At 43.7% G+C, this 16,273-nt stretch overlaps 1 protein-coding gene across 2 annotated transcripts; it reads right to left on the bottom strand.

The window, feature by feature from the left end:
• Positions 1 to 243: 243 nt before the first annotated feature.
• LOC128299759 (protein peste) lies at positions 244 to 15,275 on the bottom strand. Of its 2 annotated transcripts, none has more exons than XM_053035829.1 (7): positions 15,174 to 15,275; positions 4,751 to 4,904; positions 4,173 to 4,478; positions 2,966 to 3,172; positions 2,383 to 2,889; positions 2,242 to 2,315; positions 244 to 2,170 (listed from the first exon to the last, which is right to left on the bottom strand). In XM_053035829.1, exons 2-7 carry the CDS (start codon positions 4,871 to 4,873, stop codon positions 1,702 to 1,704), a joined length of 1,686 nt encoding a protein of 561 aa, XP_052891789.1. In that variant the 5' UTR covers positions 4,874 to 4,904; positions 15,174 to 15,275; the 3' UTR covers positions 244 to 1,701. The 2 variants fall into 2 exon arrangements, with proteins under 2 accessions (XP_052891789.1, XP_052891788.1); XM_053035828.1 differs by lacking the exon at positions 15,174 to 15,275 and adding an exon at positions 14,020 to 14,233.
• Positions 15,276 to 16,273: the final 998 nt, after the last annotated feature.

Below are 16,273 nucleotides of genomic sequence, written 5' to 3'. Positions count from 1 at the left end.
TCCTCACGAATTTCCGACAGGGTTTCGTCCGTTTTGGACAAATTTCATGCCTCATAGGAGGATGTGAGTTCCGAAGCTACATAGGTTGTATGTAGTCCTCTACCGTCACGAAATGTATCATGAGTAGAAAAAAATGCTCATGGTATAGAAAGACCGAATGGAATTCTTACGCGAATTTTAATATGGATGTAAATTTCTTTGACATAAGATATCCCTTAAAATATGGGCAAGCATTAAAATATTAACCTACACATAAAATATAACCCGAAATCTAAAGCATGTGATATGCAGCATTACTTCTAATCTGCACAACTAGTTGTTGTAGTTATCATACTATATTATCGTCTTTTGACATAGATTTTGATTCACAATATGCTCTTCTCTAAGCTAAAAGTCATTCCATGTTGATACAGTTGGTCGATTTTTCATGCTGTCGCTCTACTCCATTATCAACATTCACTCACTCAAGTTGACGTACACCATTGATGGTTTAATGACAGTCTAGGTGATTCGCAACCATCTTGATTGTAACGAGCATTGCAGGGAATGGTTTTTAAACAAACATATAACCTAAGCTATACCTAACCTAATGCTTCTCATCGATAGGAACGGGTTGAAACACTTTAATGTGAAAACTCTAAACGATATATGTGTCACAATATTAACTAAGCTAAATAGAAAAAAAAAACAATGTATGGAAATTCGTTTTAACTTTCTACTCTCTTAGTATATACAACCAATGCTTTAGTTTTTTTCTCTCCATGATCATCATGCAATAAGTGGGAAACACGCGAGAGGAAGCTATTTTCAATAGGAAAATAGACATTCGTAAGCTCGGAAGTATATAGAATGTTTGTTAACACACTAATATAAGGGACGAGATTTGTTTCTTTTACAGTGCTATAGCAAAACGTAGACCTAAATGTAACTTCACCGAAACCGTACATCGAATCGGCAAACGCTGCCATTGAACGACCTGTTCCGAGTGCCGGGTTAAATTGCCAAAGATGTACAATTGCATGAAGCCGTAAACTAACTGCCGTTCCGTGTAATGGAAACATCCTGTATCGGAAAAACTGCACAAAAACTTAAAACTAACAGTCTACAGGTTACCATTGTCCCTGTTACCGGATTTTGAAACATTCTTCCAGCAAGTAGAAAAGTTCGTTTCTTTAAATTTAAAATTTAAATTCATACGCTGCATAAAGATCTTTGCGTCTTTAAACGTGCATGCAATAAAAGGTCGCACGATCATAATTCACACAGAAACGGATTGACGTTACAGTTCTACTGTCTTTTAGCAGGTGGTTCTTTTGTAGTGTTGTAAAGGGTTCTAGGCACTGTTGCACACTTGCACGTCGGTCCTGGGCGACGCTGGGAGGAGATAGCTTAATTGACTAAACATTGTCCTCGGCGCTTCTCATCTGCTACGCGTAATCTATCACTTTGGGGAATTGCTTTCAGTGAAGGGTTGAGGCACTGCCGACACATCTTACAAACCACCGATCGTTCAGTCACTGTTGAACTCGCATCGTCTAAGGCTAGGAATCTCACAGTAACAGTAGCAGACGCTGTCCGCTGGATAAATAAATGCACCCTGGCAACATACTTGCATAGCACGTCCGCATACACTTGAGGCAGGCTAACTGGCGCTGACCGGTTGCACTATATCACGCTACATCGTACAGGCTCGTGAGGGTTTCATGAATTGATAATGGTCACATTTCTACCATCGATCAGCGGAGCACTCTCCGGCTCGTCCGGCGATGTCTGCGCACTGTCCGCTAGCGGTTGCTTTTCGGGCTTCTCAAGCAACTTGTCCACCAGCACAATGGCGGTAGCTGGCGTCGTTTTGCCGTTTGTCTTTTCCGATGACGCTAGCAAACCCTTTTCGGTGGCCAGATTAAACGAACAGACACCGTTGAGAGCTGCCTGCTCTTTGATGCCAATCGTCGTACCGGCTACACAGCGCCGTCGATGGAACAAACGCCCCAGTGGCACCCAGAGTAGCATCACCACACCGAACACAACCATTACGATACCGCAGCACCGTACGATCGAGGGAATGGTAAGCGCTTGACCGATTTCTCCCGCCAGTTCGGCAGGCATAAGGACGTGCTGCTCAAACCACAGCACGGGCAGGAAGACACGTGGCACTTCAGAAAAGATACTGCAAATTGAAGATCGAGAAAGAAATTGATTGATCTTGAATTGAACACAATGATTTTAATTTTAACTCACTTAATATTCTCGTACGGTTCGATCATAATGTTTAGCTGCAACCGTGCGGCAACATCCAAGGGGACGGAAGTGGTCTAGAACAAAGTGCATCAGCAAAAATTAGTTCCCATGCACTCAAAAATCGCCCAAACTCTAACTCACCGGCTCCAGTGACATATAGAATTGATGCTTGTCCTTCGAAGGACTCAATCCTTCAACCTGATCCAGATAGAACGGATCGGCACCGTAGTAGTGGGGAAAGGAAACGAACACAGGTGTACCGAAGCGACAGGATGAAATGTTTAGCACCCCTGACGGTACGATTTCGCCCGCACTGAAGCAAGCCGTCTCAGGGTAGAGTGTACCATTATCGATCGCCCTACGATCACCGGAATATTTGTACGCTTTCTGTCCATGGATGGTGACCTCCTCCTCAAAATCAAGCGGCAAGCTGCGACACATGTCGGGCGTGAACAGCTCGATCGGACGCTGCTTTGACAGGCCGGGCGGGAAAAATTCACCAGCCGACCCGTTCAACATGCCACAGTTTCCCTCGAAGAAGTTTGTACGCGGTTGGTAATTCCACTCGCCCATTTTACCGAGCATGCCAATGTCCTCAGCACCGGTGTGGATATTGTAGTGACCGATCAGATCGGCTGAATTGTTGCGCTACGATTGAAAAGAAGACTCCCCATTAGTTTGTTTGTTTCTCTACTTTCTTATTTCGTTAGAGACTAATATTTACCGTGTAAAACCATCCGACACGATCGAATGGCACTTCGTCGGCGTCGAACATGTGTTTGCCCATCAGCACCATGTTATCCTCGTACCCATCGAACAGCAGCTCACCGGCCGTCTTGACCACGTTGATCTTTTGCTCGTATACATGCAATCCCACCGAGACACCTTTCTGCTTGAGATATCCCCAATATTTGGAGCGTTTTGCTGCAGACTGCAAGAGAAACAACAACAAAAGGATATTAAGTAAACGAAAGGATTCTAATAAATAGTTTACTAAATGTATACATCGTATAAGCTACAATCGTGGATGTCAAAATCAAACTCAATCTGTAGCTATGATCATAAGTCGTATTTAAAGTAGTCTTATAGCTCAGTTGAATGAACTATAAACTCGCAAACAATGTGTCATCCGCTAGACTGCTGGTGATCTGGCTCAAGAATATCCAGTAGAGTGCTAGAGTTGAATGAAATGATCCCCATGAGCTATTCAAATAATTAAATTAGTGATATTAAAAATGGAAGACGAAAGAATTCTTTTGGTATCAAAGTCTCTATGCAATGTGCAATGTGATAAGTATGACTTCCTTCGTGGATGAACTTTTGGTGTCATATCTGAGGAAACTAACCGTTTCGTAAGGATTTCGACTGATTCCACAGCGATTTTAATCATAAAAAGGATCTCTGGGATTTAATTTCAAATATCTACTTGATCATATCTAATATCTGTCTTTTCCTTCTTTTTAGGCACACAACACGCAAAACATACGGTATGAATCGTATTAATTGAATGTTGAATGACATTAGGTACAATTGAATCTCATTCGTTCATTTTAACGACTAAAACTACCGTATGCATATTGCCCGCATCGGCATTCAGTTTAGAAATTCTAGCGTTGTAAATCACCAGATTACCACCACGGCGGACACTGTTATCGTTACGAGATTGATCAATACTTATGTAGTAGAATGCGCCCAACTGCGTTCATCAGAAGCATCAATTAAGCAACTATAATAACCAATCGGATCGATGCTACTCAGCATCGCATTACCGGTAAAACAACTGTCACGTCGACACTGCACTCCACGATCTACTTTAAATTATGGGATTTTTTTATTACTGTCAAGAATTCTACTACCAGGCGAACACGATCGTTATGGTTGGGGTTATAACTTGTTCTCGACTCGTTATTCGCTAAAATCAAATCACTTACCACAGCGACAATGTTAATGCTGCTAATCACATCATCCAAGGTCCCATTGCTGCCCTCCTCGTCGAAGTAGTAGAGGCTTTTCTTCCGATAGCTCACGGTAGCATTGGCATCGTGCCACTCTATATCCACCTTGGTCGGATGCTCGATAAAGCGATACGGGCCCAACTCTTCCAGGATCGGTTTCGTCGAGTGGTTCGTAATGTCTTCCGGGTTGGTCCAGTTGAAGAAGTACACGTCCATTGCAAGTGGAAACGGTGGCGACACCCAGCTGTCGTAGCTGCGCGAGCCGGGCCGTAACTTAAGCTCCTGAAAGAGAAACGGAAATTAGTCATGCTGCTAGGCTTAGGAAATGGATTCCCTGTGCATGCTGGATGCTCAATTGACTCCATCGATTGTGTATTATAATGGGCAAAGTTACGACCCCGCCAGTGTAAGGGAAGTCAGCACGATCAACGAGGGTTAATTGGAAGTCAATCGATTTCGACGTCGGTTAAGGCCGGTACTTTCCCAGAGCGTATAACTTAATATAATGTCACTACAGCACTAGTGCCAATGCTCGTCCGTCCACTGATTCTTACCTCCTGCAGTATATCCTGGAAGATGATCGGGAAGAACAGTAGGAAGAAGGTTCCGCTGGCGGCAAGCAGCAATCCGGACGATGTAAGGATGCACCGCCGGTTGCAAAACTTCTTCACCAGCATGTTGCGCTTCCGGACCGCTTCTGTGGGTGATCTGCAAAAAAGAAACATAAAGTTAAACCAATTACATACAGCAGTCGGATGTTATCGTGCGTTAATTAAATTGACAATGTGCATCGCGGTCCACTGTGATACCATCGTTTGACACAGTTTCCGTGACGAATGTAGAACTACACAAAGGCACCGGGTTTCTTTGTTGCAGTTTGTCGCGTTTGCTTCGAGATGTTCGATCTCGATCTAGAGCGGGCCAGTTCCCAGCCGGTACTACAGCCCGGGGTGTGACATTATGAATTAACATCAATCAAAACTCAATTTCATCGGGCATTAGCCGTGGCACCTTGCCATCGGTGCCAGTCGTCTGCTAGCCGTTGAACCGTTGACATGAAGAAGCCTTGAACCAGACCATGGCACTATAGGAACCGTTTATGCACACATCTCGCCGAGATATCAGATATCAGACCGAACAGAGTGTCTTTATTGAGGCATCTCTGCAGTTACAGCTCATTACAAGCCCAGTTCAAGCGCAGGTTCGAGCGCACTAACAAGCTCAATTACAGATGAGATGATCTTTATTGCATGCGAAATGTTTAAAGTGTATTTTAATCGTTCCTAGAACTCACATAACCTGCGTTGAATGTGATGTGAAGATTTGCGTTATTCATCACGGCAAATGCTTGAATTTGAATTTGTTTTGAAACACACTCAAAAATGACATTGAGCTAATGATGGGCAGCGTCAACAAGCACAGCCCTTTTCATCTGAGATCGTGTACGATCACTCCACAACCGCTGCTAATGTCGGTTAAAGCTTCGGGTTCATATTTACCATTCGAGTAGCTTTATTACTACTTAATCTGGGAAGAATGCTGAGCAGCACAAACATCACACAAAATCCCATTTACACATACGCATACACGTTGTATCTCGAACTGCGTGACGTTGTTTCATGCTTCGTCGACTGCTGATCGTTTGCTAAACACCAAACATTGCCGGACTGGGGAGCGGGGAAAAAAAAGAACAGTACTACGCCCAATTTTAATTCACTCTTTTCAGCATGCACAATTATACTCGCCGGGCCCTACCGCTGGCGGACGATGTATGCTGTACGGACAACACAACACACGAGTCAATTCCTTCGTCATCTACACGGTGCTTTTAAAAGTCGTAAATTATTTCACAACCGATTCTAAAGCTTTTTTAGGGCTGTTTCTCTCTTTCTCTTCTCGTCCGCAAAAACAAGTTTGACCTTGGTGTAGCAGCAAGGTTACACTTATCCACCGCGGAGATGCCGGCCTAAAACTAATCAATCTTGACGATGAACTAAACCATCGCCAAAAGCCATGAACTTAGACAGCCGGGACAGGGAACCCCATTATACGCGCAGCCAAGCCACAAGCAGGAAGTGGTGCAGTGTGTTTATTTAGCTCTCGGAATGTTCAAGAACTGGGCTGCAACGTCACTGTTTACGTACTCGAGCTTGAGGAATCATTGTCTATTGCCTTTTATTCGAAGGGAAGCATTCAATATCTTGCGCACTGTGGCAAAAGTGGCATCTCTGGTCTAGTGAGTGCCGAATCATTTGAACTGTAACCTTCGATATCTTCAGTCGCACTGATATCGGCAGCAAGTTTAGCAATTAAGAATGTTGGATTAATTTCATTTATCACGCTTTTGTTAACCTTTCGCAAACAAGGGTCAGTAAACTGTTCCACAGTGTGCAGATTACCACCATGGCTCATCTTAACGCGCTGATGGTCTGACACAACACATGGTAAACAATGATTTAAAAATTGCAAAACATTCCCCCAGCATGAGCACGGGAACAAAATAAGCGCCCATTGCACTTGGGAAGCGTGATAAGGTTGGCCATTTATTTCTCTTCCCTCCACCTCTAAGGCGTGAACCATTGCCAAGTACAACAATTTACAGCGACACCATGGTAAGTGTTTGCAGGCTGGACTTTTTTGGTTATTGATAAGTAGCTCGATCGTCTCGAGCGCTTTCCCAAATCGGGTCGGTAACATGCTCATCCGTTCATCACACTCGTCGCACTATCACAATCCCTTTGCACAATATGAAAATCTCAAGCTAACTTCAACACAACTTCAACAAAATCTAAGTACTGTTGCAATAAACCTGATATTCCCAATATTGTAACCTGGATTTGGACCTGATTGTGCTCTTTCCGTGTGTGTTGCTCACCAGCCCAATCGAAGGTCAGAACGCAGCCACAGGTGTTGGATTGGATTTCTAAATATCCTAAACCCCCGCGCTGTGCTCGCAACGGTTTAGGGGTGTTCTTGTACCAGCAAGATAATGTCCGACCACAACACACGTGTAGCTCTTGTTTGATTTCTTTTTTTTTTTTGGGGTTACGCTCAACGAAATGCACGTCAAAGTTTGATCCATTTATCAGGCTGGCCAATGATACGACGCCGCTTCATTGGCATTATCTTATCGAACGCTCACCACCGCTGGTCGGTGGAAAAGACGGACCCAAATTCGGTGCGGTGCGAGATAAGGACGGAGGACGAACAAACGAAGGGATGGAGTGAACAATGTGAGCTATACTACGCACCAAGGGGGAAACTTTAAAAATCAAAAATAGATACGTGTTCTAGAATGTTGTCGTTCATGTCGCAGTGGGTTCTGTCCTGTGGGCAAACTATCGAGCCAACTGTCTGAGGTAACACAAACTAATTCCTAGCACTTGCGAATTTTAACGCTCGTCAAACCATACATCACGCCCGACCGTAACATGTGTGCATCGCCAGTTGGCTTATCTGGTGTACCGGGTGGCTCGCCGCTGTTGGTAAACATTCCAGTACCACAGTAACTCGCATTCGCTTCCCACCATCCATCAAATCCACCAGAAAATATTGGGTACCCACTCGGCTCAACATACTAGCATGACCCAGCGTGGCCTTTCCTTTCCGAAAAATATGAAATGAACTCCAAAAAAGAATGAACCGATCGCCGATTCGTATAATAATTGAAATCGCACTGTGCAGTGTTTGAGTGCCACACGTACTGTACTGCTAAACAGGCGAAACATAACATAACAAGCAAGACCCAGGACTGCTGCAACTGCTACCGGAACGACCTTTGATGCGAATTGTTTTGGGCTTTGCGTTTGGTGCTTTCCCGTGCCAGGAGGTGAAGAAGGTGAAAAGTTCGGGTGATTCTCATTCAAATTCAACATAGGCAGAATACAAGATAAAATATAAACTACCGGAATCATATACCTTGGGTAAATAACACACTGTTTAGCTCATATGCGACAGGGTAATAATAATATAGAGTATCCCGTAATATTTCCCACAGCTTCTCAATGACTTTTTGACTGCGTCCTAGATTTTTTTGAATCCGGCCTGGTGGTTTTTGACGGTAACTCAAATGTTTTAGATGAAAAATCCAGCAATGTTCTCTTCTTGACTGATGACTTGACTTCTTGGCTGCATAATAATGGAACATAATAAGATAATCGGCATAATAAGAGAGGATTATCACCTTGGTAGGCTGTTTTATAGTATTTTCATTTGAAAGGGATTATTGCTGAGGATGAAAAATGGAGCAAATACGAGGCCACACAACCGGGATCCTTAAGACCTAACACTAAATTTAGCTGTTTGAAGCTCGTAATTGACTACAAACGGCCATAATTAGTCACCGGAGGTTGTATTGTGCTGCATCAGGATAACAGCACTCCAGAAGCTCAGGTAGGTTGGTTTTTATGCGTTTGCGCATGGTGAATGCAGTTCGGATCTGGAACTAGGCGGTTATCACCGTTAATGCAAAACTGAGTGATATGTTGTTGGGATCAAGAAAATGTTGTGAATATCGATTTTAGTTTTTCAACATCAAAATCCAAAACTTCTATGCAACAAATTATTCATCAAAACGGTGCGTCCTCGATCCAAATCAGGCAATTAAACACACGTTGACTGAGGTCCTTAATTTCACGATAACAGGAAGGACTTCATTCTCCTCAAGCTAATATACTGCCTTTATTGCCTAATAAATGATCTTCGCCTTGATCATGAATAGCAAAAATCTTTTCAATGTGCGTACAACTGTTGCTACAGTTCAGTCGAGTTACATTATAAGGACACCCTGAGCAATATTGCATTCCTGAACATCCTTGAACATATTACCGATCTGGTGACGATACAACAAACCATCATGCTCGGTATGCCCTTTGACGGTACCTTAACCGAAACCCTACTTTCATCGCTTTCGAAGCCACTGTTTACAATGCAACAATTTGCCAACCACTTTCCTGCGTCTTTTATGCCGACCGAACGAGACCGATTGATCGTACTGTGGGAAATTTGTTTGCATTACGCATATAACGGACGAGTGGTAGCAACACAACAAATACCTTTGATGCAACGCCTCTAACACCATGCTTCGTTAGCTTCGAGTCCAAGGGTGTCTCGAGAAATTGAGTTACGACGAATTAGATCAATTGTGTGCGCTTTAATTGACCAATTGTTGAGGGCCCCCGAGGTGATGAATGGTGCCGCGCTAGAAGAAGACGCTTTGTGTGCGATGCTGTATAGCTTGGTGCAGGTGCCAGAATACCCGCGATGCTCATGGATATTTCAATCTGCTGTATTGAAATGTGCCAAATGTCATTGGCGAATATGTGTGTGACCCATGAATCAGGTCAATGACATAAACCGGACCAGCGCAGATGCAAGTCGCAATAGGAAGATGTTAGCCCGACATGTTTCGAGAAGTTTCATCTATGCGCATAATATTCCACCAAACGTCCTTATGCTCTGCAGCTACCGATTATGCGAGCATTTGGCCGTGTCCTTAACAAAACTGCATATATTATCGCTATCTTTGTGACAGATTTGCAGCTCGGAGAACTGGATTCCGTGCGCAGTTAATATGCACCCAGCTGAGGAAAATCCTTACGAAGGTAGAACTGGTTGTCAGCTAGGAGATTTGGAACCAACAGTTCGGGTTTTTGTCTCTACCCTGTCCAAAGTGACTCTATTAGGTTGCACAATGTTACTATTCGCCAGCAAACATTGGCAGCCGATCGCGCATCGCTTTTACGTTTCCTCCACACAACGCCTAACCTTGGCGGAATCACGTCGGGGGCGGAAAGGATGATGATTTGACAATTTGGCTACAGCAAACAAACAAAATGCCTTCTCACCATCAGCGTGACTTCATTTTTGTTGCTCGCTTTTTTTATGCGGAAACCGTGTCATGGTTTGATTGGACGTTTGCTCGCCGACCATTCCATGTCGCGCGAAGTCTAATTGATAAATGCTCCGGTCTTGGGTGAAAGAGTATTGTTTCCCGGACGATAGCTTCCACCAGCGAGACAATAGTGTTAATTGATTATTTCACATTTTGTTTATCAAGTCTCTCAAGCCGGTGCTGTACATAGCGGACTTATGGGGGAAAAAAGCGCTTGTAGGAAATTAGAATGGTCAATATTCTCGAACGGTACTGCTAATGAAATGAAATATCTCATGATGGCAAATGCATGAAGAATTCTTATTTTGGCCCTTGTTTGGCCATCAATTCATATGCGCCAATGTGTTGCATTGGAACTGATTCGTGATGTTCAGGTGTTCCAACCCATGCGGGACCGTGTATATATGCGACTACTAGGCGATTAGATAGGACCTATCCTTCCCGCAATTGGTCGGGCACTCGGTACACTCCATCCCGACCAGCCCAGTTGATGAACCGATGGCAACAATCTAGCGCCAAATTATAGCGCACACCAAAAATAAAACACGCACACAAAAACTCCACCACAGCCATTGGAAGTGATGCAAACGGTTTCTTATCGCCCAAAACCCCCACAACACCCTACACACGGGGGCTATATCGCAGGTGTTGCGAAACACCGGACCGGGGAAGCGGCCAAAATGTTGTCTCGTACCTTTACTATTAGCCATTTATCAGCATCAAGCGACGGGTGCCCGTGAGTGGAGTGGATGACTAAGGAGGTTGCAATCTGGAACACCTGTTCAAACGGTAAGCTTCACGGTGGGACAGGAAGTGCAACGATATCGAAACTGATTATTGCGATATGTCAGTGGTTTAATATTCTGTGAAACCCTTGTTTGCAAGAAAAAATTATATACTCCATCCCATTCTTATCCCTATCACACCGGCATTTAAAAAATGTACGAACCTATCAATATATAAAGTCACTAGGACGAGGACACACATTGAACTGTGTACGGGACCAATAGATCGATTGTACGATCACCAGTCTAACGTGTAGTGTTAAAGGATTGCACACCATCCGGGAGCGTTTGGCTCGACACTGCACATGCTGTGATTGCATCGGTGTTATTCGCGTCGCGTCTTGCGCTGTACCGGGTCGCAAGTAACTGATAAGCTTAAGTAAACGTTTCCCGACTTCCCTCAACACAGAGTTTGGGGTGGTTAAGTTAGGGGAGGTTTGTGCGCAAACTGCGCGTAGAACACGGACGGCAATCACGAAGTTAGGGTGCTATAGAGTGAGTCATTTATAGCGTATAATACAATTTCCAACAACATTTGAAGGGCTTGAAGGAATTTGGGTTAGTTTAAAAATTACATGGGAACTACCTAACGCTAGGAATCAGCAAACTCCCAATGACCTTTGAAACGACAAAAAATAATAGACACTCTCTCACTTTCTGAACACCCACCGAGAAATTTGACACCACAAATCACATAAGAAGTCCACGGCTGTACAAGTTTCCTTTAGCCCCCAAAAAATGTTTTCCAGCAGGGATTTCTTAACTTTGACAGTTAATTACAGTCATACTGTTTGAAGCTACTAAGGTGTATTACAATACAGCTTGGCTTTTCCTTTTCAATTTAGATCAATCAAGGGTTTGATAATTCAAACTTAGTTAATGCATGGCACATCTGCAGACTACAGTTTTAGTGAACACCAATCCCAGACGATTAATGGAAGACATTAGTTGATATAATGCAATTTTCATTTTCAAAACTCTTTAAACTTCTACGAAATAACTTTAAAAGAAAAAGATGTCAAGGTATTGAATAACCGAACAAAATGTGCATCCATCGACGATTGCAGCAATGCATTTATGCACTTTTAAACGCACATGATCGTGAGATCATGGTTTCATGGTTTTTCATCATGGTTTCGCACGCTAACTCGTGTGCATTAGCATCATTTTCACTTTTTCCCTAATTACACAAACGGTACATAAAATATAAACCACCAAGTAGTCCATGTCGTGCGCAGAATGCACTGCCCCTCAACGACGTTACTCGATTAGAAACCAGCGAAAGTGGAACGGAAGGAATAATCAGCCAGGAACAACCCGACTGCCTACTTCGATTGATGTGGTTTCGGTTACACACACTCCCGCCAGAGTTTCGGCAATTCGGCAAAGCCAACTGATTAATAAGTATTTTTTTGCAAAATGTTCAATGAAAACAAAAAGCATGCCATGAATAAACACCAAAAAAAATCGCTCGCGTGGACATCCTTTCGGTGATGTGGTTTTGCGTTAGGCAGCACATGCAACACTTCAAGGTTGTAACGGAGCGAAGTTAAAGGTCAGATTAAATCATGTCGCACCGAGTTGGTTATCAACGTTGCCCTTTGCTTAATTTTTGTCCCATTCCTTTGGTTCGCGTTCGTCTCAGCAAAAGAAGAAAAACGGTTTTACATTCTGTTTGATTGCATATCAATAGCTTCACGTCACTGCATACCACCGCCTGTAGTTTGTTTACCCAGGCTTTTACCCCTTTTCTTACTGCATCTCCCATCATCCCAACTGATTGCTGCTGATTAGAAGGATTTGTTAACGATAGTGTCATGTAACCGTGTCAAACGAAAAGCCGTTCGGCCGGTGGGAAGAGTTCGCCGTACACACCCGAACTATTCTCACCCCAAGTGGTTATTATCTATCGAGGAATGCATTATCAGCAGTGTCAGGCACGCGGTGAGAGCCAATAGTTTCCGCGTCTGGTTTGCCGTTGACAGCAAACAGCGATTACAATTTTGACATGTGTGTACAATGGCGTATGCCGTATGCAGGATTTTGATGGGTGTAGAACCCACGGATTCTAATCTCTTCGGGCCTGGTTAGCTTAGTTCAATTCTACAGGGGTAGCGGGTTCCAGTCGGAGCCATATTGATCAAGTTGAAGTAGAATCGCAAATGATCTGCATCTGGGACTTTTTGGATTTTGCTGCAAAGTCTGGTCTGGTCAGTCGTTGAACAAGATCCGGATCCAGATTTGAAGCTCAAGTTCAAATAGTTCAACTAGAATATAATCCAGAACTTGTTGTTTGAACCCTAAAACCCTGTAAGGGACACCCGTTCCCGTGATGGATGTGATTTTTGTTCCACCATCGATAGGCAACACCGAACGGAAACCATTGTTTTCTTCCCTCAATCTGTTGCTATCGAGCATGCCCTTTTGGTCGTTAAAGATTAAGCTTGCCTGGTTTGCTACAGCAACGCAAACGGGTCTCCTCCTCGACGCCTTCCTGTTAACAGTGGACCACAAGATTAGAGTCCCGGAACAATGCTGATGATTTTTTATTTTGTTTTTGGTTCTTTTTTGAACCCAAAAGGGAGACAATCTATGGACGCTATTGCAAAGGTCGATAAATATTTCAACAGCGTTAATGATGCACCCGATGCACCAAAAAAAGCATTTCTTGTCGCGTAATTGAGACCAACGAACGAACACCACCGAGATCTATCGCGATAGGGTTGCAGGTCCAAGTGCAGCGTCATAAGAAAAATTCAATTCAACACAATCGTCAACCGGTCGTGTTCAAGGGACGTACGGGTAATGACAAATAGTCCCAAGTGTACATCAAAACACAGCCGGGTGAAGCTTATCTGTAGACTATAGGGTTACTAATCGTTCGAACGGTCGATAGGACCGTCAAGTGACAACTTTATCATGAACCACGATAGTAAGTAAGCTGGCCCTCGTTACCGAAGACATCGACCTTTCCCTCAAAAGGGTATTCCAATATAAGCTATTAACATTCCGTCTTTGAGGTAAAAACAATACAGCAAATTGTTTAAGAGCTGTTGAAACTTCTCGCCTAAAGAAAGTAATTAGATGTTTGAAGTGTTTGTTTTTCTAATTTTTGCTTCTCGTTCAGATCTCGAATTCTACTCACCTCACTTTGGTGATGTCACCGTTCGTGTGGTTACCGTTGGCCAGCTGATAGACGGTGGCTTTCTCCGTGTCAGCGGCCGAATGTTGCATGGTTTGTAACATAAAAAGGCGATTCTTCGTGTTTCGGGTCGTATTCTACTTTCGTTCGCTTTTCACTGTGAAAAAATCACGCCAAACGATCACTCGGAAACCCACTGTCAACGCGCGTCTGATGCTGTTAAATCCGTTCTTGTTCGTATCCAAGGCAACCGGTTGAAACAAACCCCAAAAGATTTATCCAGTGCAATACCGTCTCTAATGCACACATCGGCAAACAGGCATCCGAATGTGCATGATTTACACAGATGGTTTATTTTACAGAGATTTTGCGCAGCAACAACACAATGCAAAAAAACGGAACAATTCGCAGGGGGAATCGGGGTTCCTGTTTTTTCCACCTAGATGGGCTTCCCTTTTTCTCTGCCAGGCGTAATAACGATGCTGCAAATGTGGTGGTTCCTTTGTCTGTGCAAAGACGGTGGCGAATTCTTCCGCGCGTCTCTGGATAATTGAGTTCTTCCGGTCTGGTAGTTCTAATTTCACTTTTCACCACGACAACCCGACAATCTGGCAAACACGGCACATTCCTAAAGCCCTTTTAACCGGCGTATTTGTTACGCAACTCGTAAAACTGCATGCTGCGTGTTCGTCTTTCCTTTCCTTGTTGTGTCACAGCTTACTGCGACGATGCATTTGCACGCACGACGGCAAATCGCAGGATCATTCAAGGTCGACCACAGCTCACACTAAGCGCGTCTCGTACGCAACCCCGACACGATCTTCTAAATTTACTTTCCCTGTCGCGCATAACAAAACAAGAGAACAAAACACACACTCGCACGGGGGCCAATAAATGTCATGCGAAAGTACGCAATTTTACGTCATTACGCGCTGCAACCATGCGGCGTACCCAAGAACAAACAGAAAGACATGGTCAGGATTACGCCGATGCTGACACTTCTGCTCTGCCGCAGCAGACTACTATTTGCTCCCTTGTATGCGTTTGTCAGTTGTTCATTTATCTCAACTCCCACACACTAGCATGATTATGCTACACTGGACGTAATTAGAATAGATTTTATAGGGCTCTATTTCTGCTCAAACACTAACACAAACCTCCGAAAACAGTTGCCGGTTTTTACGGTCGGGATACGCAACACAGGGAACGCACTTTCGATAGTCAAAATCCACCACTAGACGAGAACTGTGCACAGCGAACGCACGTTACCGCGAGTGAGAACCTGTCCGCGACGGCGTCCGTAGAATGATTGACCGAAACGCACCAACGAGCGTCGGTATCAACTACACCGCGGGAACGCACACTTCGGAACTGATCGTGTGTCCTGGGCCATCAAAGGACGGTGGTGGTGGTGGTAGTGGTGGTGCGCGCCCCTTTATAAGCGCTCTAACGATGGTCTCATCCGTAGCGCGGATTCTACCGATAAGGGGCTGAAAGGTACTGAGCGAGCCGGTCACACGGTGGTATTGGACAATCTAGATAATGACTCAATGATGTTGAGGGTTAAAATATCTGCCATAGGAGCATTTCCCTATCTGAATATCTAAAAAAGATAAATAATTTCTTATGGCTGTCGTAGATGGGTCTCATTCAGAATTTATTTTAAAAATCCTTCAGTTGTATAAGTGACACATTAAAATAATATTTTGCAAACTATTACGTCCAGTAATTCAGCATTTGACCACTGTGCTAGCGGAAGAAGGGCAGAGGGTCCGTAATGTACTTTATGAGTCAAACAAAAAAAGTCACCACTCATGTACAGTGCGTTGCGTTGCGTTAATCCACATCGAACTTTGATTTTTCAATTTTATTTTTCATTATAGTTTATTTGTTGTTCAATAACTTGACGAAATGGTATTATTACCGATCAAAGGTATCAAAATGAAACAAGTCAAACTCTATTTCAACATTATTTACCATACATATATCAAAATTTAACACACACTCAGTAATTTCAGTTCAGTCAAAAATTATAAAACTTTACCCAACTACACATAGATTTAGTTGAAAGCTCTTAAAAGAACATAACATTCTCAAAACACATAACAAATTCTCGGCATGCGTAAATAAAGGCACCACACTGTAACCTGTAATAGGGGTTCGGCTCGCGATCGGTCGAAAGCACGACACATCACGGCCTGCTCGGTTGATAAAAGCGCGCGCAAATTCTTTCCACGTGTTACCTCACTGCACTCAT

The sequence above is a fragment of the Anopheles moucheti genome, chromosome 2 (assembly GCF_943734755.1).
Source record: "Anopheles moucheti chromosome 2, idAnoMoucSN_F20_07, whole genome shotgun sequence".
NCBI lineage: Eukaryota > Metazoa > Arthropoda > Insecta > Diptera > Culicidae > Anopheles > Anopheles moucheti.
Note: the sequence above shows the minus strand (reverse complement) of the source record. Positions and strands in the feature narration are given on the sequence as shown.

Excerpts from the sequence above, each read along its gene's own strand:
- LOC128299759 (XM_053035828.1), bottom strand. The coding sequence starts at position 14,120 with ATGTTACAAACCATGCAACATTCGGCCGCTGACACGGAGAAAGCCACC. Across the intron at positions 2,890-2,965 it reads GTGTCGGATGGTTTTACACG|CGCAACAATTCAGCCGATCT; the intron begins GTAAATATTAGT and ends TTTCAATCGTAG. Across the intron at positions 2,316-2,382 it reads TCTATATGTCACTGGAGCCG|ACCACTTCCGTCCCCTTGGA; the intron begins GTGAGTTAGAGT and ends ACTTTGTTCTAG.